This window comes from Jaculus jaculus, chromosome 6, assembly GCF_020740685.1.
Source record: "Jaculus jaculus isolate mJacJac1 chromosome 6, mJacJac1.mat.Y.cur, whole genome shotgun sequence".
In the NCBI taxonomy this organism is placed as follows: Eukaryota; Metazoa; Chordata; class Mammalia; order Rodentia; family Dipodidae; genus Jaculus; species Jaculus jaculus.
In genome coordinates, this window is record NC_059107.1 from 95,004,410 (window position 1) to 95,028,283 (window position 23,874).

Sequence of the window (23,874 nt, forward strand, 5' to 3'; positions counted from 1 at the left end):
TCACCCCTTTGCAGAGAGTCAGCCAGTCTGGTGGATGGCTGGGGTATGAGTTCTCTACATCCAGATAGACACATAGCGCTGATCACGTGGAAACAGGAAGGGAAGCAATAAGTTAAAAGCCATATAAGTTAGGGAAAAAAAATACATACTTTTTATATCTCATATCCCCACTGAGGATTTGTCCCCCCGGAAACGGATAAATAGCCCGAGAGAAAGCAGCAGTGAGCCCTTTTTTGAGAGTTCTGGTTGAGTATACGGCTGGATTCCCTCTGGCCTGAGTCGGTAGCCTTGCAGGGCCCCTGGAGGCCTGAAGGGCCATGGCCATAGGACACCTTGTCCTGGAAGGTGAGATGAGAAAGGGTGGGAGACAGGCTAGGAGGTGAGACAGGAGGTGAAGCAGGGGTGGGGGAAGATGACAAAGGGCAGGGGCAGAGAAGGGGACACTGGAGGGGAGCTGCCTGTGGACTGGGGGCAGGCACTTCCGTGCTCCCCTGCAAGCCCCAGAGGTGAGAGCCAAGGAGAGGAAGCAGGGAGTCTCCTGCCAACTCCAGATCTGGTTGTATGCGGAATGGCTCTCACAGATGGAGCCCTTTCAAAGCTGTCCGTGGGGTTCCCTAGCCCACCCTAAGGGCTCAGAAGCTTCCAGACCTGCCTGAGCTGTGCTTTCTTCATGGCCCACCCGAGGCAGGAGGAGTAGCTGGGGAAGAAGGGAGGGGTAGAGGAGGACGCAAAAGAAGAGCAGAAGGTCCAAGGAGCGGGGTGTCCCGAGTCCTTGGCACAGAGGGGACGAGACAGGGGCCTTGGGAAGAGGGGTTTCCAGCAGCGTGGGCTCAGGGGCTCTAGGACCTGGTGCATCAAAGAGAGAAGTTGAGGCTGGAGAGAGCTGGGCTGGGGCAGAGAGCCCAGATCACAGGCTTGGTGGCAGGGATGTGAAGAGAGGGCCTGGTCTCAGCTTGCCACTCCCAGGGAGCTGGCCACAGTGAGAGTAGCTTTGAAGTCCAGTCCTGACTGTGACCTCCTGGGCTAGGCTGTGAGAGGAGGGGGAGGGTGGGGGGTGTGAGCTACTCTGTGGTCCTGGCTTCAGTCTCAGACTGCGGGCCCCTCCTTCCCTCGCCCCTAATACTGTCAGATGTCTGGGCTGCTCAAGAACAGGAAAGCTAGGGGTTCTCAGCACCCAGCTCCTAGTGACTCCACATGCGGGACAAAGCTTGGGTGTTCGGTCCCTTCCGGCCCAGCCCGCAGTTTGGGTGGGGAGTGAGGGTACCAGCCTTTGTTCTAAGGCAGAGGCAAGGCAAGGCTATGGCAGAAGGTCAGGGCAAGCATCCGGCAAAAGTCAAAGCACCTCGTCAGAGCCTATGTGGGAAGAGGGGAGTACAGACGTGCTGCAGGGTGACCCCAAAGTCCCAGTTACCAGCCAGCAAAACTTGTGGCCAGAAGGTTGGAAGTGGGTACTGTAACACTGATGTGGAGTGGGGCTGGCACCCCTTGCCATCCTGACAAAGGTCACCCTTTGTCAGGAGCCCTTCTTTTTTAGTTCAGTATTAGGTTTAGTCACCCCTCCCAACCTGGAGGCTCAGAGCTGGTTTCTTTTTTTCTTTCTTTCTTTCTTTGTGTGTGTGTGTGTGTGTGTGTGTTTGAGGTGGGGGTCTCGCTGTAGTCCAGGCTGACCTGGAATTCACTATGTAGTCTCAGGGTGGCCTCGAACTCACGGCGATCCTCCTACCTCTGCCTCCCAAGTGCTGGGATTAAAGGAACGAGCTGATTTCCTGAGCCTAGTTTAAGCCCCTCTGTCTTCAAGTAGGAGTGGGGGTGGCTTGAGGCTCGGGGCGCAGCCGCCTTATTCTGAGGCCTCTGATTCCTGTGAGAGGTATTTCTCTGACATTTCGGTGATTTTGAGGACGGGGCCTCGGCGGGTCTTCTTCTTCCGGGAGGGGGCCTTCGGAAGGTTGGACTTGGAAACAGCTACAGGGAACACAAGGGATTGGGTGAAGAGGAGCTGGAGGATTGGGAGCCCCTAAAATGATGCCTTAAGGCCCATGCCCCCCACCTCTGCCCACCTGTGTCCGCCCGCCCCGGCTTCCTGGGGCAGGTAGACTCACCGGTTCTGCATCGGGATTGTACGGCACTGACCATGGTGGTAGGGGGCAGATCCATTCTGGGGATGGGGAGAGAGAATGGTAGGGTGTGAAGTGAACCCCGAGTCTTAGCTCCTTTGGGAGCCGAGGCCTGGTAAGTGCAGGGTGGTTTTGGGTTGTCACTCCCAGCTCTGGGTTGCCCTGCTGGAGGACCCAGACTAGCCAGCTCTCTCCTCGCTTCTGCGGTCCTCTCTGGTGCTCCCGGTGCCTGGGGATTGAGGATCCCTAGCCTTCCTGCCTTTGGACTGCCCAGACCCTGATAGTACTAGAGGAAGGGAGGAAGAGAGGCTGAAGTTTGAGAGCGAGTTTGAATCTCCGATCAGCCAGGATGCCAGTCCTGGGCTCTCCTCCTGTGACTCCTCCCAAGAGCTCACAGCCCCTGCCTTGCCCTGCATACATGGCTAATGTGGCTGAACAGCTATTTCCGACAGGCACCTGCGTGGCTTCCCGACCACAGTGGAGTCGCGCTCATCATCAGTCCCATTGTCCCAGCCGGTGGCACTGACGTGGTATCGAACCTGATAGCAGTAAGTGGCTGAGCCTAGGTTGGACCCCCAGCTCACTGCCAGGCTCGCGGGGGCTGTGGTTTCATTGGCAGCCTACTGTGTCCCACCTTGTGGCCCACCCCATGGCTCCACCCTTCCCCGTCGCTCACCGGCTCTCCTCGCCCTCCACCAGCTTGCGGTAGGTGGCGATCTCTATGTCCAGGGCCAGCTTGGTGTTCATGAGCTCCTGGTAATCCCTCAGCTGCCGGGCCATGTCCTGCTTGGCCTTCTGCAGGGCCTCCTCCAGCTGGGCCAGCTTGTTCTTGGCGTCATGGAAGGCCAGCTCGCCCTGCTCCTCGGCCATCTTGATGTTCTCTTCCAGTTTCAGGCACTGTGACCGGGAAGCCAGGGGAGAGGAGACGGTGGTTGGTGGGGCGGAGGAGGCTGGGCCAAGGGGTTGCCTCTGCCCTTGGTGGCAGTGGTGAGTGTGTGGAGCTAACGCGCTGGCATCTCTATGTGTGGCGATGGGTTACAGTGTAGTAAGAGGGAGTGCAGTGAGACCTGAAGAGTAGGAACGTTCCAGAGGCCGCAGAAAGGGGCTCTTCCTCCTGTTCCTACAGGGGGGCACTCGAAGGGGCACTGACTGGCAGGAAGCCGGGACCTAAGCTCCCACTCTTTTCTGCATGCTTGGTGTGGGGGGGGGGCTTACGCAGAAGGCAGGGGCTCCGAGGATGCATGGTGATGGTCTCCTCACATCCCAGCAGCTCTGGCCAGTTTACAGAGCTCACGTGATCCTCGCAACCACCATAGCAGGCAGCCCTCACCCCACTGGGCAGGTTGGGAAATCGAGGCCCAGAGGCCCTTAGCGATCGGCTCGGTGGCTTACTCTAGGCCTCGTGTGTACTCAGGGTCCTTGTGTGGACTCCTGGCCTCTCCCCTGCCCCGGGGGGGGGGGGGCCCTGAGGATGCTCACGTGGCTCTTGATGGACAGGATCTGGGATCTGAGCTTCTGGATGCGCACATTGAGGTCTGCGATCTCACTGCGGCTGCTCTGGAGGGTGCTCCCGAACTCAGCCGAGCGGCTCACCCGCTCCTCCAGCTGCGGCGACGTGGAGAAGGTCCTGGTGAGGCACGTGCACGCGCCCCTTCCGCTGGCCTGGCCCTCCTCGCGTCCCCCAGCCTCGCCCCTACAGCCCGTCGCCACCTCTCGCCCCGCACGGACTTCCTCTTCCCGGCCGCACTGCCTGAGCCTCCCAGCTGGGCTCACCCCTGGCCCGGGTGACAGAGTCCCTCTGTGACCTCCAAGAGATCACATTGTGACTGCCCTCTGGCAGCCCCTGGGGCCTGGCAGGAGCTGTGTCTCACATTTTCCTTGCCCGTCTGTGCACAGAATGCTGTGGCTGCCCACCACTCCTTGTCCCCGTTGTGCCCTGGGGAATCTCAGGACGTGTGTGCAGGGTGGCAGTGTCCTCACCTCCTCCCGCCCCGGGGCCCTCTTGTCCCTCCGTGCTCAACTCCCTACCTGGCTCCGTGAGAACGCCTCGGCTTCCTCCAGGCTGCGGGCAGCTATGGCATCGTACTGGGCCTTCACCTCTTCTACGATGCCGCTCAGGTCAATGTGGCACCGGCTGTCCAAGCCCACAGTCACGGAAACGTCATTCACGTGCGCGGCCAGGTCTTTCAGTTCCTGGTGGGCACAGACGTGGGGGAGGGGAATAGGGTTGCTGAGCACGGTGTGATTCCCCCCAGCCACTGACAGTCCTTCTGCCCCAGGGGTGGTGAAGAGTTGGGGGTTCCCCCTCCTGTCTCACTGGAAAGGCCATGGCAAGGCCAATGCTCCCTGCTGTGGTGCCCCCAGCTGGGAAGTTTGGGGAGAGCTCAAGGCCTCCCCATCATTCTCGTACTGAGTGGGAGAGGCCAGGGGCTGGTTCCGGTTCCCATTCTCAGGCTGGGGAAAAAGGCCTATGCACCCAGCTGGGGTGGAGGTGGGCAGGCCCTTCTGTTTGGGTTTCATTGCCATGGCTCTAAATCATGCGCTCTGGCCTCCCACTGGGTGGGAGAGCCCCGAAGGCTTGGTGGGGCTGCATTTATTCCTAGGCCTCCATGTACTGAACTGATGTTGGCTTGGAGGACAGAGAATGATGTGGCAGGGTGGGAACGAGAGGCTGGCAAACCAGCACCCTGCCTTACCACATGGGAAATGGGTACAGCCTACATCAGGCTGAGGTGCAACTCCGCCGTCGGGGCCACCGTAGACGTTCTCTTCCCACCCCCTCCAGTTTCATCTCCTCCCTGTCTCCAGAGCTTTATGGGGGCAGTAACCCCCACACCTAGGTGCACCCTAGTCCTAACGATGCTGTCTATTTGTCACAGTCCCCATAGCCCATCCTCCCCTGATTGTGGAGGGGACACAGAGGCCCAGTTGCCAGGGCCATAGCTCCACTGGAACTGACTAGGATCTCTCAGGGGCTGCCAGGTGTCACTTAGCGCTTGGGCTGACCCTTGCAAGTGCTAAACAACTCTCCAGGAGCCTCTAGGTAGGAAGAGGAGCAGATGTGTGCAAAAACATAGCAGAGCAGGACCAAGGCTCTCGTAGAGAGGTGGGGTATGGGCCTGGGCCGCGTGGTGTTCTCTGGCATTCACAGCCACTGCTGACACCTGTTTCAAAAATCAAATCCTGGCCCATGTGACTGGAAGTCTTCAGTTACTCTTTTTCCATTATTATTGTTATTATTATTATATTTTCGTGTGTGTGTTTGTGTGCAGGCCCAAGGTCTATGTCAAGTATCTTCTTCAATCCCTTTCTAGTTTATTCTTTGAGACAAGGCCTGTCACTGAACCTGGAGCTAACCAATTCAGCTGGACTAGCTGGTTAGCAAGCTCCAGGGATCCTCCTGTCTCCGGCCCCTCGGCAGCGGGCTCTTCTCTCTCTGCTTCCTGACGGCTGGTACTTAGCCATGGATCAGCTGAGTTCTAAATTCGGCTGTGTAGTCCATGGCTGTACCCTGACCCTGGCTGGTCACTTTGGGGATCCTCCCAGGTATCTTTGTGTTCACAGAGGTTGTGGTGGCACCGCTGGCTTCTGGCCCTGGCTGGTACCCTGAAGCTGTAGGTGCAGGGAAAAAGGGGGTTCAGAGGCCGGGCGTGGGGGTGCCCGCCTTTAATCCTAGCACTCGCAAGGCAGAGGTAGGAAGATCACCGTGAGTTTGTGGCCACCCTGAGATTACATAGTGAATTCCAGGTCAGCCTGGACTAGAGTGAAACCCTACCTCAAAAAAAAAAAAAAACCCAAAAGGGGGGGGGTTCAGATAGGCTGTGGGGATAGCTGTGAAGGATGGCCTTCCTTTCTGCTTTCCTGCTGCTCTGCCCATCCGTGCCTCCTGGCAAGAGGGAGTTCCTCCTGGAAAAGGGAGCTCAGGCTTGCCAGGCGTTCTGGAGACCCTCTGGAGCTGGCGGCACTTGAGCTCAGTGGTCAGCTGCCTGGGGCCACCTGCGGGGTGGGGGGGCTTTGGTTGATCTTAAATGAACTGAAGTCTCTGAATGAAAACTTGAAGTCTTAAATGAATGTGAGGTCTCCGACTGAAGGTCGGCTGAGGGCCCATCATGTCCCCTCTCTGCGGCCTCTGGTCACCACCGACACTGCGCGTGGGGAGCAGGTGCACCCACTGGGACATGTGCACGGACAGGCTGAGCAATGCGGCTATGGGGGTCCTTGGGTGGTACACTGTAAAGGTCAGAGCGGGCATCACGAACACAGCCCTGTAGCCTCCAGCCCAGGGTAGACTGGGCATCGGGCTCTAGAAAGGCCAGAGCAGGACAAGAGATACCGCAGGGAGAGGGGTCTTTCCTTTCCAGGCCTAGGGATAGCCAACAGATGGAGAGGCCTCAGACCCTTTCTAGAAAGAAGCAGGCGAGGCAGGAGTGAGGTAAACAGAAACAGGAAATGGGATGTTCAGAGCAGCCGCATGCCTGTCCGGACACGCTGGCCCCTCTGGGAGTGAGGGTATAACAATACTTGCTTGTGTGGTGAGGTGCCACCTTGGGATGGGCCTCCAGTTCCCCAAGTTGGCAAGAATCACACCTAAGTACACCTTAGGGCTTCCCAAGGGAGCGGGAACATGAGGAGGCTGCCACCTGTGTGACCAACTAGATAGATAGTGTTGTGACTCTCAGGGCAGGGGGGTAACTTTCTTAAGGTAACCTAGTAATTCTTAGTAAAATAGTGCTTAAAGGTACCGGACTCTGAATGCTACCACCTCTGATTCATTAGATACCCCTTGTAAAGTTTTTAAACCTGCCTGAGTCTGTTTTCTCATCTGTAAGATGGATGAAAGTACAGAACTGAAAACAGTTAATATTTAAACCATGTGGCAGACGCTGCTCTAAATGCTTTGGGATCCATCAAAAGGAAATGTTGAGGACTGGAGAGGTGGCTTAGCAGTGATGGCATTTGCCCGCAAAGCCTAAGGGCCCAGGTTCGATTCTCCAGTATGCAAGTAAGCCAGATGCATAAGGTAGCGCGTGTGTCTAGAGTTCATTTGTGGTAGCTGGAGGCCCTGGTGTGCCCATTCTCTCTGTCTGTCACCCTTCTCTCTCCAGTTAATAAATAAATAAAATATTTTAAAAAGGAAGTTTTGAAAAGGAAGCCCTCACAACAGCATGGTGAAGTAATGCTGTTTTTTTTTTTTACTTTAATATTATTATTATTATTTTTGAGGTAGGATCTCACTCTAGCCCAGGGTGACCTGAAATTCACTATATAGTTTCAGGGTGGCCTCGAACTCAGGGCAATCCTCCTACCTCTGCCTCCCAAGTGCTGAGATTAAAGGCGTGGGCCACCATGCCCAGCAGTGCTTTATATTTTTTTCTCCCTTATTTTACAGATGGGAAAATTAAGGCATGGAGAGTGTAAAATAACCTGCCCTCATTGAAATAGTTACGGAGATGTGATTTAAATCTGAGCTGCTTTAAAATCTGTACTCATGTCGTTGTTTTTCTTAATTCACACGGCTGTTTTGAGGTCTAACAGATTTAGTCTGGGAGCCCTTAGCACAGTGCCAGGTCCATAGGAAGTGCTCAATCACCAGTAGCTAAGGAGATGGTTGACCTAATTGGTGGAGGTGATGAAGATGGATCACAGTGTCCCGGGCAGAACAGCTTCCTTGCCTAAGCTGTTTAGATAGCGTGTGCCCCTCTGCAGAGATCTGCATCCCAGGGGTGTGCCTGGTCGCAAGAGGCGGTCGGCATGTTCCACCCCTAATCTTCCTGGAAGCAGAGCTCTGGGTGAAGCAGCCAGCAGTCAGGATGACTGCATCTGGGCCCTGTCCTCCAACAGACCGTGGCTAGTGTCTCATCCTCAGCTGGCTGAGGAGGGCGTGGCAAGAGTCTCAGCTGCCCGCTCATGTACGTTAGGGAGAGGGCATGGCTCTGTTCTAGAACACGAATGGGCCTATACAGCAAGGCTTTTCTGATCTGACCTGCAGTTGAAACTGGTATCCAGTCTTCCTGGGGCTCCCCTGGTCCACCATGTTCTCCTTCCTTTGGAAGCAGCCATGCCTCCCTTTGCTCAGACCTGCCCTGCCCGGAGTGTAGTCACTAGTTAGCTGTGGCCTTGGAGCGCTTGGAAAATGACTGGCCTTGAACTTGCTCTGAAGCCAAAGATGATCTTCAAGTGCAGATCCTCCTACTTCTACTTTCCAAGGATTAAAGGTATTAATCCTTTAATTAGTGGGATTAAAGCTGTGTGTCACCATTTGATGTGGGAGGGAAAAAAAAACTAAAATGGCCCACTACTTTTTGTATTGGTTACATCATTAAATATATTTTAGTTATATTGGACCAAATAAGATATTCTCTTTTTTTTCTTTTTCTTTCTTTCTTTCTTTTTCTTTTTTTTTTTTCTTTTCGAGGTAGAGTCTCAACTCTAGCCCAGGCTGACCTGGAATTTACTATGCAGTTCCAGGCTGGCCTTGAACACACAGTGATCCTTCTACTTCTGCGTCAAGAGAGTGCTGGGATTAAAGGTGCACACCACCAGGCCTGTCCGTCCTGAGACTACATAGTGAATTCAGGTCAGCCTGGGCTAGAGTGAGACCCTACCTTTAAAAACAAACAAAAAAAAAATTTTTTTTTTTTTTTTTTTTGGCACTGCTGGTGGTTAAACCCAGGGTCTACTGGATGCTCAGCAAGCACTCTGCCACTGAGCTACACCTCAGCATGGATTTTCTTTTTTTAAATGTGGCTACTACAAAACTTAAAATTAAACATGTAGCTAGCATTTTATTTCTATGGCTTAGGAACCTGTTGGCATCTCTTGGGCAAAGGGTCAGCATTGTCTTCTCAGCAGAAAGAGATGTGAGGAATGAAATGGGAACTTTTAACCCAGCGTCCAGTTTCCTGGCCAGCTTGCTGCCCCTCAGTCGAGGATTCAACTCACCATAATGAGAAAAACTGTACCGAGCATGTAGCAGCTGTTCCCCGTCACTGTTCCTTATGCAGTACGTGTAGTAACTACTGCTTACGTTGTATTTGGTGTTGGGAGCGGTCTGGAGGTAGTTTACAGGGCAGGAGATGACTACGTGCGTAGCTTCTATGCAAACGTCTGCCACTTTGCAGGAGCATCTGAGGACTTAGGTTTCTGCAGGAGTCTTGGAACTAACTGATCCTCAAGGATGCTGAGGGACGACTGTAGAGTCCTGGTCCCTATTGCCCTCTGTGGTGCCTGCTTCACAGCACAGACCAGACCCTGAATCCCCAAGCACCAACCGCCCCAGCCTCCCCTCCAGTCAGTGCCTTTCATACTGTCTCAGAGCCCAGAGTCCTGTGTGCTCTGACCCTCTGGCCTTTGCTGATGGTCACTGGCCCACAGCTCCCAGCCTGCTCTGTCTATCCCTCCCCACCCCCAACCGGCTCTAAACCTCCTCCTGCCTCAGAGGCTCTGTACCGCTTTCCTGGTGGGCTGGGTTGGCCCTGCCCTGGGTGCTATGTGTTTGCACCTCCTCAGATCACGGCTCTGAATGTCATTTCCCTCCAGCATGAACGTGACCCCAAATCCTTTGCCTCCTAGCACGTCTCACCTCAATGACCTTGTTCAGATATGTGTTCACTTGCCGATTACCTGTCTCCTCCTCGCTAAGTTATGCCCTCCCAAGAGGAGGGACTTTACTGCCATGCTCAGGGGTTGACAGCAGTGCCAGGCATCTAGTAGGCACACAATAAACACTTGAATGGTTATAGTTCACATCCTAGCCTTATCAGGCCGGGACTGTTAGTCATCTTAATTTACAGATTTAGAAACTGAGGCACAGAGAGGAAACATAGCCTGGCCAAAGTTATAGAAATGACTTAAAAAAAAAAAAAAAGGCTGAGTCAAAAAACGTTCCAAGGTCTGGAGAGATGGCTTTGAGGTTAAGATGCTTGCTTGCCAAGCCTAAGGACTCATGTTCAGCTCTGCAGGTCCCACATGAGGCCCATGCACAGTGATGCAAGCACAAGATCACACATGCACAAAAGGGGGCGCACATGTTTGGAGTTTGATTGCAGTGGCTGGAGCACCAATTCTCTCTCCCTCCCTCTCTTACTCTCACATTAAAAAATATAGGCAGTCTGTCAGGCTTGCTTTAAAAAACAAAAACAGGGCTGGAGAGATGGCTTAGCGGTTAAGCGCTTGCCTGTGAAGCCTAAGGACCCTGGTTCGAGGCTCGATTCCCCAGGACCCACACTAGCCAGATGCACAAGGGGGCGCACGCATCTGGAGTTCATTTGTAGTGGCTGGAAGCCCTGGTGCGCTCATTCTCTCTCTCTGTCTCTTTCTCTCTCTGTATGTTGCTCTCAAATAAATAAATAAAAATAAAAACAAACACAAAAACAAAAACAAAAAAGTTTCAAGGCGCTGAAGCATCTTAATGTCTCTACAGGCTTGACTATTGGGAAGGGGCCAAGAAGTGTGGTGGACATGACCCCGAGGATGCCTGGCTCTACCGAGGCTTACGTTTCAGTTGCAAGGTCTCTGTTCTGAATTAGCTGGGCACTGGTGAATGGGACAGAGCACAAGCTCTGATGCCTACTGGACCTACACAAGCCAAAAAGGCCTTGGACAGAGTAAACCAGCCTGTGGGCATGGCGCTCTCGGCCATGGAGGGCTGTGCCAGGCAGGATGGCATCCAGGGCTGCTGGCACGGGTTGCTCCCAAGAGTGGGGGTGTTCTCTCTGTTATGCTATACCCCATGGCTGTAAGTCTTTCAGGGAGACCTGGAGTGTGGAGACTGATGGGAGGGGGTGTGGCCTATGCATAGCCTGGAGCCCTGCGTTTCCCTTCCATAGGACGAGGACCTGGAAGCTGTGCCCAGCCTCTTTCTGGCCCATAGCAGAACTCTACCCGGCCTGCAGTGGAGATGTTGATCTCTCACTCTGGCTTTGTGCCATTAGTGTGCGACACACACGCCGTGGAGCCCATCACCCCCAGCAACGGCTTGGCTTACTCCCAGGTAGACATTTGTGGGTGTGTAGCGGGGGAGGCCCCCGTAGAGGGCTGCAGTGTCCCAGGGGCACAATGTCCAGGGCCAACAGTGTGCCCAGATGACTGGTCACTATCTACGCATGCTCAGCAGAGGTATAGGAGACAGATAGGAATATGTTCTGGAAAGTTCTTTGCATATATTCTGGATTATTTCTGTTTGGCCAAAGCCAGCCATAAATCTTGCCTACTTTAGCTGTGAGTGGGGCAGGGTGAAACACAAGCCTAATGGAACTAAAAGGAGGGTGCTGGACTTTCAGCTACAGGGCCTAGGGGCAAGGGTTGTTTAAGGCTCTCACTGAGGGCCGGTGTTTGGTCCTTGCCAAAGCACCCGCTCCTTGCTTGCCTTTGGTGCATATAAAAGTGCTTCTGCCCGAGCGTGGCCTTGGTGACCCTGCCCACGTGTCATGAGATGTGTGGTAAGGGGAAGAGTAAGGCTCATTGACACCTGGTCAGGAAGGGGCTTGGGCAGCTGGGGTGTCTATGGCTGGACACGGTGACTTTTGAAGGTCCCAGGCCCCTGGCTGTCTTTCCTGCCCTTATGTCCTTTGCTTCTGGAATGGTCCACGGGACTGTAGTCCTACCTCTCCTTCTCACCTGCTCATAGACGGTTTTCATCAGCTCCACGAAGCTCTGCAGGCCTTTCAGTTTGGTTTCCAGTTCAGTCCGTCGAAGACACTCTGTGTCCAGGTCCTGGGGCAGAGAGCAGCGGTGAGAGACGGAGAACTGAAAGCGTGGCTCAGGGGGGGTGGGCCAACTTTTGGGGAAAGACTGGGGTGATTCCCCGAGATCTGCCTCCCGGCAGGCTAGGGACAGGCAATCTCTCCATCTACCTGTTGGTCTGGAACCCAGGCCTCTGAGGGCTTTGTTTCGGTACCAACTATAGTGCCTGATCCTGAGGAGTGAAGCTGGAGGGCCCTAAGGAAGAGCCCCTGGGGGTTAGGCGTTTTACCTTCTTTAGCTGGACAAAGGTGAACTCCAGTTCTGTGCGCTTGGAGATCTCATCCTCATACCTGGTGGGGGGAGGGGAGGCCACTTAGTGATGGGGTGGGATCGGTGTCTTGTGTGGGCTCAGGCCTTTGCTGACTCTCTCAGTGCTGTGTGGCAATTGGAAAATATGGCCCTGCTGGGCATGATGGTTCATGCCTATGATTCTAGCACTTGGGAGGCAGAAGCCGGAGGATCAGTGTAAGTTCAAGGCTAGCATGGGCTACTAACAAGATCCAGGCCATCCAGGCATATATGGCGCGACCTTGTCTCAAAACAAACAAGCCAGGTGTGGTGGCACACGCCTTTAATCCCCAGCACTTGGGAGGCAGAGGTAGGAGGATTGCTGTGAGTTTGAAGCCAGCTTGGGACTACATAGTGAATTTCAGATCAGCCTGGGCTACAGTGAGAGCCCGCCTTGAAAAAAAACCAACCAATGAACAAACCAAACCAACAAAACACCAAAATAAAACAGCCTTCCTTCAGTGGACACACTCGCTTTTCCCGTGACAGTCTAGTTTCTTCCAACAGTTGCTGGCCCGCTCCTGGCTCCTCTGCAAGTCTCCTTCTCCAGGATGCCTTTCAAAGGCGAGGCTCTTCCCCCAGCTCTGTTCCCGACTGGTCCCCCAGAATCACGGGTCCAGTGGACTGTGCCTGGCTGTCCTCTCTGAGCACCCTTCTCACCTCGCCTTGTCCCCGTTCCTACCTCTCCCCTGTAGCCCACCTTGTCCCCTGGGCTTTGCTAGGCAGCCGGACACTGTTCTAGCCTGTGACTTCCAAAGGGGAGCTGGGAGAAAGGACCTTCACTGGGCTTTGGGTCAATTAACCCCGCCCTTCTTCCTTTTGCTTCTTGTATCTAAGGGTGAGTTCAGGGGCTGACAGAGCTCACCCTTCCTGTAAGACAGCAAGCTGGTCCATAGTGTGTCACTGACACTTGACCAAGGTCAATTTCCAGGCTGCTTCTCTGCTGAGCTAGGTCCACCTCAGTTTAGTAACGGTAGGGTCCCTGGTCTCTTGCCTTACTCTCTTCTTCTCGTTAAGACATTTGTCTTGGCCCCACAGGGCGAGTGGCATCTGCTAGCCTCAGACTTCCTACCAGCCTTCTGGGGACAACCCCGCAGATGGGCAGATGGATGTGGGTTCATTTCCCCACCTCCTTTCCAGGGATACCTGAGTCACAGGGCTCTAATTACAGCCTCTGGCCTGCCCCAGTCCGTGACCTTCCAGTAGGGAAACATCACTTGGGCCTGTTAACTGATTGGAGTAGCCCCCCTCATTCCCCCTTGAAGGAGTGGACCTGAAGGAGCACTGGGCTTTCTACATCTTAGGGTGCAGGCTGTTTATGTTGTCCTTGGTCTTATCTCGCCTTCTATGAGGCTGCAAGGGGGTCTCTGAGATGCAGCTCCCAGGGCTGGGAAAAGGGGGTTGGCAGGGATCTCTGAAGCCCTGATTGGAGGGGGATGTAACAGGAGCCTTAAGTCACCCCCTCGCCTGTGCTCCTGGTACTGTCTTCTGTGTCTCAGAACCCTCAGCTGGGGACATCCTAAGGGTCCCACTTGACATCTACAGCCTCAGAGCCACCCGTGCAGGCTCAGCAAGGGTCTCAAATCCCGGCTGTCTTGCTAATTAACTCTGTGGTCTTGGTACATAACTTAACGCTTGTGCCTCAGACGATGTCATCAAGATTAAGATTAATAAAGTGTTTACGACAGCTTGGCCCTTTGCCTTGGACTCTAGCATTACTGGAATCCTCTGGAAGCTCTGTGGAGAGCAGCTGTTGACTCCTGGGCACTCTCACCAGCTGTCAGAGTCTGGCTGTCTTGCACTTCCATTAGGATCTGGGCGCTTCTGAAGAAGTCTTGCCCTGGGGCCAGGTCTAGGGAGGCACTTATCTACGGTATTGTACCTCCTCTCTCTCTCTCTCTCTTTCCCTCTCTCTCTCTCTCTCTCTCTCTCTCTCTCTCTGAGTAGCAGAGTCTATCAGCCTGTGGAGGCACCTGGTGGTGACCCCTGGGTATCCAGGCCTAGTTCTCACTGCCCTGCCCATCATGTGGGCATCCTCCTCTTCCTTCCTCTTCCTCTTAGCTGCCCCATCACCCTGTCTTTCATTGAGACTTGCCTCACTAGTTCCTGATTGGCTGGTGGCATCTCCCCTCCCTGGTCTGTCATTACTCTGTTGCCTGAGAAGCTTCAGGAAGGCCTCAGGTCTTGGCTGAGGCCTGCGGAACCCACAGCCCACTGAATGGCCCTTCACTGTGGGTGTGGGAAGCTGAGTTTTAGGGTGTTTGTGGCAGCCACACCTGATAGAAACACACCTGATAGACCGGGAGAACATGTATAATAGAAGTTGAGGGGAGCAGGTGTTCCCCCCTCAGCAGGGAAGGACACCAGAAGTGTGGGGGAGAGATAAAGTTTCCCAATGACACACTGCCCAGTCCCTCCAGGTGGGCCAGCACCTGAACTCCAGCCGGTGGCCCAGTAAGGGCACTGGGCTGAAGCCTGGCTCTGGGTTCTAGCCTGGCATTGGTCTCCAGTGCCCCTAAACCCCTGGCTTTCCACTCCCAGCTTCCTCAGGTGATGTACAGCCTGTCTCGGCCTGCCCTCAGATGCCGGACTCAGACCCCAGCCATCCCGCAACCACATGTTTCTGTTCCCCAACCAGTTTGTACCACTGTAGTGGCCCCAAGTCACTTGCCGGGTAGGCTTGGACAAGTTGCTCCCCCCTGATGGGCCTTTGCTTTGTCCTTAATAAAGGAGATGGAGCTGGAGAGATGGCTTAGTGGTTAAGCACTTGCCTATGAAGCCTAAGGACCCCAGTTCGAGGCTCCATTCACCAGGACCCACGTTAGCCAGATGCACAAGAAGGCGCAAGCATCTGGAGTTCGTTTGCAGTGGCTGGAGGTCCTGGTGTGCCCATTCTCTCTCTCTTTCTGTCTCTCTCTTTCTGCCTCTTTCTCCCTCTGTCTGTCGCTCTCAAATAAATAAATAAAAATAAACAAAAATTAAAAAAAAATTGGAGACGTGGACTGGTCAGACCTCGGCGGTCCCTGCTGCTCCCAGCCCTTGGAGGTCTCCATGTGCACCAAGGCTCAGGTGACGCAGTTTCGTTCATTCCACCCTCGGGTGGAATCTGCCACCTGCCACCAGCCAGCAGCTCCAGAACCTGTTCTCAGGCCCTTTTTCAGCTTGTCACACTGGCACCCCCCTCCCTGCCAGGTTGTTTATTTCTGACAGCAAGGCTGAGCTCATCGCCCTGCAGAGGCAGGGCATAGCACCTTCCCATGAGGGCTCCACCCTGTGTCTCCAGCTCCCAGCTCTGGCCTGCAGACCCAGAGCCCTCAAAACCTCTCCGTTGCACCTGATTTGCCTTTCCCCTACTGGGTAGGCTCCCTCCCTGGAGAGGAGAGAGTGGCCTAAGTCCTAGGGACAAGGTAGAAACAATGAGGGTCAGACGGGCTGTACTAGCTGATACCAAACAAAGGTGTCTGCCAGGGCCTCAGCCTCAGGGCTCCAGGGATGCCTGGCTGGGCTGGGAGCAGCCCTCCACCATGGCTGTGAGCATGGGGGTGCATGCAGCGGGCACTGACCCTGGCCTCCGTTGAGGGCCGGGACCTATTAGAGCCAACGCTTCTGGTGATCCGAGCGAGCATAGTGGTCAGGGGTTGGGCAGCCTGGCACTTTGGAAGGGTGACCAGAGGATCGGAGGGCAGGGCTCAGGGAGAGATGGAAGGCTTGGTGGACCTCAGCCCAGGCCCCTGGATTCCCCGGGCAGGCTGCCCCCACCCCTCTGCCTTGCCTGGCTGCTCTTGGAATGGAGGCCCCGCCTCGGATTGGCAGGGTGTAGGGCGAGCTTCAGGGCAGGACAGGGGACGACGGTCGGCCATGCTGGGGCCTCTCCCTGCCCTGGCTGGGGACGCCTCAGGAGACCAGACCTGAGGAAGGGGATATAGCGACACAGGCCACCAGCCCTGCTTCAGCCTCCTTGTCCCAAGAAGCTGTGCCTGCTGCCTGATTTTAGGGTTCTCTCTCCTTCGAGTATCTGAGTGCCTATCTGACCCTCCTATGCTGGCTTGGTCCAGCTCAGCCAACCTGTGCCACCTTCAGCCATCTAGGGGACAGGAACACCACTGTTTGTTGGGTGCCACATTGATCTCCCCCACTTCCTCCTCACAGCAGCTGAGTTAGTAGTGAACCACCATTCCCCTTCACCCCAATAATACCCAGGCTGAGCCTGTGACTACTGGGCGGTACTGCCCACCTTCTGTCCATCTGTCCCTCTGCCCCTGTCAAGCGGTACAAGGGCCATGTGGGGGTTGGGGACACCATATTTTCTTCATTTTTCTGATTCCCAGGCCACCTGGGTACCTGCCAGTATCCTCTACAGTGAATTGCTTCTCTATGCAAATAAGCCTTGCCCTGATGCCCCGCCCCCCTCTCCTAGTCCTTCCCAGCCACCCAGAGCCAAATCCAAAGCCAGCTGCTGAGCCCATCCTTTCAGCGGCTTCACTCCTGCCCTGTCCCAGGGCGGAGCCCACCGCTGCCGTGTTCACAGGCTCAGGAGGGGCTGTGCCACGACAGCACCCCAGGACTCAGCTGTGAGCCAGCATGGTCTGCCTTTATGGTAAGGATCGCTCTTGGGGAGCAACCGGTCCCGGTGGGTTCACTGCCATTCTCCCAGTGTTAACAATGGTGCCTGGCACTCAAGAGATCCTGCCTGAGGAGACAAACGCTCCATCCCTTCTTCCCCCCTTTCGCTGGCTTGGGTGCATCCAGCTGGGTCCCCAACCCCAGCAGGTGGGACTACCTGATACGAAACTCCTCCACCTTCTCCAACACCTGCAGCAGGTTGGCCTCCAGCTGTCCCCGCTCCTGCTTCACTTTGCGCAGCTCCTCCTGCAGCCGGCCCTGGAACGACTCGTAGTGGTGGCTGAGGTCGAAGGTGGCCGAGCCCTGGTCCCGCAGAAAGTTCCAGCGAGTCTCCAGAAGCTGGTTGCGTTGCTCCAGAGCTTGTACCTGAGAGAACAGGAGGCCGTCGGCTGGGTTGGCAGCAGCCTCTGGGTCCCCGCGCGCGCCGGTGTGCGCCCCCGGCGGGCTCCCTGGGCTGCGGAGGCTCATTTGCGCACATCCACCGCGGCCGCTCAACATTCAGGGCCACCTCCAGTTCCTGACTGCCTGAGCCGAAGATGCTGAGATAAGGATTGAGGTGGAGCCAGGAAACCAAGGCTTCCTAGATAGGGCTGGGCCCCACATGAGGGAGGGGAGCTGGGCATAAGGTGCCCGCCTTGTGATAGCTAGGGCTTGGAGACCCTGGGGATGGAGGGGTCAGGGGCCTTCACGCCCCTCCCCCAGGGCAAGCTGGGTCTCATCCGGCCTTGAGACTCCATAAGATGGGGCCTGCTCGGGACTTCAGTGCTAATCCTTGTGTGACAACTCCACACTTGTGGCCACTCTGAGCCTCAGTTTCTCCAGCCGGAAGATGGCGATGATAAAGCTGCTGGAAATGAGCTTGGCGGAGTGATAGTAGCCATGTGTATGTGGTGCCGACCATGTGCCAGGCTGGTCTTGAATGCATCACCTTTAACTCCAAGTCAGCGACCCCCTGGGGTGGGTATTAACACAGCATGTTATCTAGAGGGAACCAGCCTGCAGAGCTGAGGGAATTGCCTGCGGCCACAAGTCAGTAATCAGAACTTGGCCTGGCCAGGGTCCAGGCAGCTTGCATTGAGATTTCTCTCTCTCTTTTTCTTTCATTCTATTTTTTATTTTTTAATTTATCTGAGAGAGAGAGAGAGAGTAAGAGAGAGAAAAAGGGGGGAGCCTAGAGAGGGAGAGAGAGAGAGAGAGAGAGAGAGAGACAGAGTGCACCAGGGCCTTCAGCCACTATAAACAAATTCTATGCACATGCCATCCTGTGTATCTGGCTTATGTGGGTACTGGGGAATCGAACCTGGGTCCTTTGTCTTTGAAGGCAGTGTCTTCACCACTAACCCATCTCTCCTCTCCAGCCTGCCTGCTTGGTTTCCTTCCTTCCCTCCCTCCCTCCCTTCCTTCCTTCCTTCCTTCCTTCCTTCCTTCCTTCCTTCCTTCTTCTTTTTTTTTTTTAATTTTTTTTGTTTATTTTTATTTATTTATTTGAGAGTGACAGACAGAGAAAGAGGCAGATAGAGGCAGAGAGAGAATGGGAAGCGCCAGGGCCTCCAGCCACTGCAAACGAACTCCAGACGCGTGCGCCCCCTTGTGCATCTGGCTAACGTGGGTCCTGGGGAATCGAGCCTCGAACCAGGGTCCTTAGGCTTCACAGGCAAGCGCTTAACCGCTAAGCCATCTCTTCAGCCCTCCTTCTTTCTTGAGACAGGCTCTCATGTAACCCAGGCTGGCCTCAGACTCACTGTGCGGCTGGGATGACCTTGAACTTCTGATCTCTTTGCCTCCATTCCCCAAGCGTTGTTTTACACCCCTGGCTTATGTAGTGCTAGGATTCAAACCTAGGGCTTTATCATGCTAGGGAAGGACTCTACCAGCTGAGCTGCACCCCAGCTCTGTACCGAGCTCTCTAGCTGTCTGCACATGCTTCCCGTGGGCTGTGTACTTGGGCCCATCCCAGGGCTTTCCCAGAGCAGAGTAGCTGTTCTGCCTCCAGGGAGGGCCTGGCTAGCCCAGGGGACTCTGAGCCCTGCCATTAACTCTAAGCTCCAGTTTCTACCAGTCTCCTTCTCACACTACTGAGGTCCCTAGACCACAGCCCTCCGCTCACGTAGCCCAGCCTGACCTGGGGTTGCCCTGCTTCTTCCTCACCCAGCCTGGCCTCCCCAGTACCCCTCCCTCCTCTGCATGTATTCTCCCAGCCCTCCCCTGTAGCACAACCCCCCAGGCATAGCCTAAAAGCCCCCTCAGTACCCAGGATCTCTGTGGATCGGTTTCTCAGCATCCTGACCACCACCCTCCCTGTAAGCCTGGACACCCTGGGTGCGGGAGGCCACTGAGGTGGGGGTTGGCTGGATGCTGCCGAATGGCAGGAGGTTGTTTTATCCAGCCACTGGTGCTCCCTGCATCCTTGGAAGGGTTTCTGGGGCTCTTCCCACCCCGCTGATGCTGCTGGCCCAGCACCCCAGGACCACTGCCCAGTAGAGCTGCATTTGGCTCAGCTGCTCGGAACCTTCATTTAAAGGGTGGGGTGGGGTGGGGTGGGGGACAGGAGTACTGAATGGTGGCATGCCCAGTGTGGCCAACTGGACCTGCGTGCTGTCATTTTCCTGCCTCACTCCCGCTTTGCTGGGAAGTTCTGCCTGATGCTGCCTTAAGCCTGTAGTCATGGGCAAACAGGTTCAGTGGGGATGGATGTCGGGAGGGTTTCTGCCTCGCTTTGTGTGTGCGTGAGGGTGTGTGTGTGTGTGTGTGTGTGTGTGTGTGTGTGTGCGTGTGCAGTATCTGCCACCCCACCTTCCCTTCGTTTTGACAAGCAGGAGTCCATGTTTACACTGAGGGTGCGGTGAGAGGAGTGAACCTCCGCCTACCACCACCCATGAAGAAAAGCCTTCGCACATCAGGAAGTTCTTCCCTTAGTCTAACCTCAGTGCTCTATGCTTCAGCACTCCTTGGCAGGGAGATGGTGTGAATTGGCCAGTGAGTGCAGATGGAGGTCACCTGTGGTCTTGGGGGACCAGGGACAGCCCCTGTCCTCTGTTGCTCTTGGAAAGGACTCTTTTGTCTCTGCGGATGGGGATGGAAACTCATTTGGGACTTACTCTGTAGAAAGGTCCTCATGGGAACAAAGACCTAGGGAGCCCCAGAAAAGCCAAGGCTTTAGTGCATCCTCTTGTCTTGTCTTTGGGGGGTCTGGTATAGAGGCAGCACTAGGAAGGGTCTCCCTCTGGGAACACACACCCTGGTCTGCCTGCCACCCACTTCACAGAGGAAACTGAGGCCCAGAGCTCCATGGTGTGGGGCCAGGCTGGGCAGGGCTTGCGTGGAAAAAGACGTTTCCTATGGGGGCGAGCTCCTGGCCGGAGCTAGCGAGTGCCTGTTGCTTGGCAAGGGCGTTAAATCCTTGACTTTGGCTAAGGAGCTCTGCAGCCCCTCATCAGGAAGGGTTGGTCGGGGTCTGCCCCTGGCTGAGTGACTCTGGGGCCTAGAGACCTGGCCTGTGTGAAGGTGAGAGGTCCCAGCAAGCCCCTGCCGGATGGGATGGCGCTGTCTGGCACCAGGCCTCCCTTGCCCCTTCTCTCATGGCAGTGGGTCTGCCAGGCTTGCCTCTCAGTGGCAGGAGCTTAGGTCTGCCAGTGGAGCAGAGCTCCAAATCCGCAGCACAGAGAGGGTAAGTGGCTTGTCCAAAGGAAGCACCGCAGCGTGGAAGAAACACTCCTGCTTTAGGGCCTCTGTTCAACTCCTCGAGGACTCCCCCCCCCCCATCCCCCGCCACTGCTCTCTTCTCAGGCCTCCCCACACTCTGGTTTCTCCCTGAGCCCCAGAGGGCCCAGAAAAGGATGAGCAGCAGCTGCCCTCCCCTGCCTTTCTGCTCAGATCCCTTCTCTGCTCCGATATTGGTGTCTCTCCCCTGGACCTTCCCTGCCCACCCCTCTCTCTCTAGCTCGGGCTGCACCCCTGCTTCCCAGTCCCTTCACCCCTCCCCTTGCAGCGCACCTCTCTCCCCTCCTCTTTAGGCTGCTGTCTAGAGGGGACTAGAGGGGTTTGGGGACTCCTTGCTCCGAACCTGCTAAACTTCGCTTTTTCGTTAATGATCACCAAGCATTTGGTATGCACTTGGTCTGTCTAGCTCCTTTTAATTCATTCCACTGACAAGCCCATTACACTGATATATTCTGAGCCCCAGAGAGGTTCAGTAACTTGCCCGAGACGACACAGCAAGCCAGTGGAGCCAGGATTTCAAACCAGTAATGGGGCTCCAGGAACCACTCTCTAAACCATTGCTTATTTCTCCTGGGGTCCTCACAGCTTCTGCTAGGAGACAGAGTTCCAGGAATCAGGGCTCCCAAAGGGCTGACATCCCCACTTCCCTGCGCCTACAGCAAAGGATAGCTCATTTCAAGGTCCACCTTGAGAGCCTGGAGGCTCTGGTACTGCTAATGACCTTCCAAGTCATCCCTCTGGACCCTGGGCCCATGACCTCAAATCCCAGTGCCCCCTTCTTGGGTGTCTACATCCACTGGCTCCCACTCTGTGTCCACAGCAGAGGCACAGGGTGACATCAGCACTGGCATTCAAGGGAGAAAAGCCACCCATGGGAGCCAAATTACATAGCTCAGTGGAGCACTCCTTTTAAGGGATTAGCTGGCTTGCTGAGGAGGCGTCTCTGCAGGGCCTGTTCCAGGCTGGCCGTGCAGCTTGGCTGTGGGAAGGATGCTCAGTGAAAGGCTGTGTGTCTTCCCTCTCTATCTGAGCACGCTGGACGTGCACCAGGAGACTGTGGCCCAGGGCCTCTTGAAAGAAAGTCTTGGGGAACTTTCCCCTCCTGGGCCTCCACACAGTCTGAGTCGGGGACAGAAAAGGCAACAGTCCCACCTCAGAATCCTCTCTTTTATCTCACAGACCTGAGTTCAAATCTAAACTTGTACCACTTGCTGGCTGTGTAACCTTGGGCAAGGCACTTAGCCTTTCTGGTCCGATTTCCTCATCTGCGCAGTTGGGAATATAACAGCTGTAATGATGATGGGGCGGGGGGGGGGGGCGCTGAGGGCTCACGTGCAATTCATTTGCTAAGTTCCTGCAGCGGTCAGGCACAAGCATCACCTGACTTTTTCTTCCTCCCACTTCTCTAGGTATTCCCACCTCACAGGGCTCCCAGAAACACGCAGGGGTTTGCGGAATCAGAAACCAAGAGGCAGGGCCTGGTCCCCTATTTACTGGATGGCGAGAGTTCCTCCTCTGTGACCGGGCACTAATGTCTCCTTGCATAGGGTTGTTCAGGGGAAGAGAGAGAGGCAAAGTCAAGCAGCCTGCAGCGGCTAGCGCACACAGCCATGACGGTTGTGACTTTCCTACTTGGGCAGGAGGTTTCTTGGAGTCAGAGAGTGGGAGCAAGTCTAGAAGGCTGCCAGGACTTCTTTGAGCCCCAGACCTGTGACAGGCCATTGGCTCAGAGTCTAGCAGGTGGGGGCTGTGGTGCCCAGTATCTGCTTCCTCCACTCGGGCCCCGTTCAATGTGCACCGGGGCCCAGGCACCATCCCCTGCATGCCTATCTCCTGACACGCCAAAGCTGCCGCGTCTTTACCCACACAGTCTCCCTGGCAGCCTTCTTCCACCAGCCCCTGTGCCCCCTTGGCTCTGATGGCTCTACGGCAGGGGAGGGGGATAGCTGAGCCCTGTGGCCTGGAGAGAGATGCTGGGGCGGGGGCCAGAGGCTTGAGGGCTGGATTGAAGGGCGGGTCTTGGGAGCTTAACTCTCCCATCCACCTGCCTAGGAGCTGTTCCTGTTGGAAGCATTCCCTTGGCCACCACGGGGGGGGGGGAGGGTACAGCAACCCGAGGTCATGTGACATGTCATTATCCAGACACCCGTCAGAGTCCATCTTGGGGTCCCTTAGCCCCCGATGCTAGGATGGATCACTATATCTCCATCTCTGAGCAGTTACCTGAGGCTTAGCCAAGCAGCCTTCATCCCATTGGCTGGGGCAGGGGTGGGGCATGATGACCCAAGCTCAGGGAAATGCCACCGGCCTGGAAGCCTCTCTGCCTTTGTGCCCTTTCCCACTCTGCTCACCTTGCCAATCAGGGAGGCAAATTTATCATTGAGGACCTTCATCTCCTCCTTCTCCTGGTTCTTCTGCACTTGGATGGCTGGGTCCACCTTGAGGTCCAGGGGTACTAGCAGGCTGGAGTTCACGGTCACCTTGGAGATGTTACCAGCTGGCTTGCAGCCCGTGAGGCTTCGAGAGCCGAAGCCCAGCCCCGGAGACCCGCAGTTGCCCCATCCCGAGGTCCCAGGCCAGGGGCTGCCCGCAGGGGTCACCTCACAGCCGCTCAGGCTGCTGAAGCCAACGACGCAGGAGCGGCCGGCCATGGTGGCACCCCCCCACCCCCTCCCCCGGCCTGGGAGCGGGAGGGCCCAGCAGCAGCGAGGGAACAAGCCTTGGAGTGGCAGCGGTGGGTGGCTGCCTCCTGTCACAACCAGGGCCGGCTGGGGACTGAGGCGCAAACACCTGTTGCATGGTGTTCATTAGCTTCTGGAGGGCGGGGCGCCTGCCAGCCTGACCAACCTGTTAGATGATGTACCTCCCGCCCCTCCCCCCGGAAGCACGCGCTCTGCCTCCCCTGTTGGGAGCCCTGCAATGTTCCGGGAGCCCTGCAGTTCCCTCGCAAGCAGGGCCACACTGGAGAGGGGCTTGAGGCTGGGTTGGCTGGGTGGGCTCAGTGGGTGAGGGTGGGCAATGACAAGAAGGCAGATTTGAAAAGAACAGGAGCTGGGGGAAGAGCCTAAGGCCACACACCTCTGCATACCTGGAGGCTGACGTAACTGTGCTCACATACTTCTGGAAAAGATGAGTGAGGCAAGCACAGCCCTGAGTCCCGAGTGTAGGGCAGCTGTCCTGGGCACAGTGCCAGGCGAGCACTGGAAAACAGCACCTTTGTTGATTTATTTTCCAGCTACCAGAGTCTCCCTGGCCTATCTATGGCCCCCGCCCCTTCTTCCTGCCTTTGCTCTGTATTGGAAAGCTGCCCTGTGCGGCCGAGGGCTGCAGGAGACACATGTGGTCAAAGCCAAGGCCAAGAGGCTGGGCTCAACACTCAGCACGG

At 55.7% G+C, this 23,874-nt stretch overlaps 1 protein-coding gene across 1 annotated transcript; it reads right to left on the reverse strand.

Moving 5' to 3' along the window:
• Krt80 (keratin 80) lies at window positions 1–23,140 on the reverse strand. Its single transcript, XM_004649853.2, has 9 exons — window positions 22,841–23,140; window positions 16,927–17,135; window positions 12,088–12,148; window positions 11,733–11,828; window positions 4,143–4,307; window positions 3,594–3,719; window positions 2,791–3,011; window positions 2,100–2,155; window positions 1–1,962 (listed from the first exon to the last, which is right to left on the reverse strand). The coding sequence occupies exons 1-9, from the start codon at window positions 23,138–23,140 to the stop codon at window positions 1,838–1,840; spliced, it is 1,359 nt and encodes a 452-aa protein (XP_004649910.2). The 3' UTR covers window positions 1–1,837.
• Window positions 23,141–23,874: the final 734 nt, after the last annotated feature.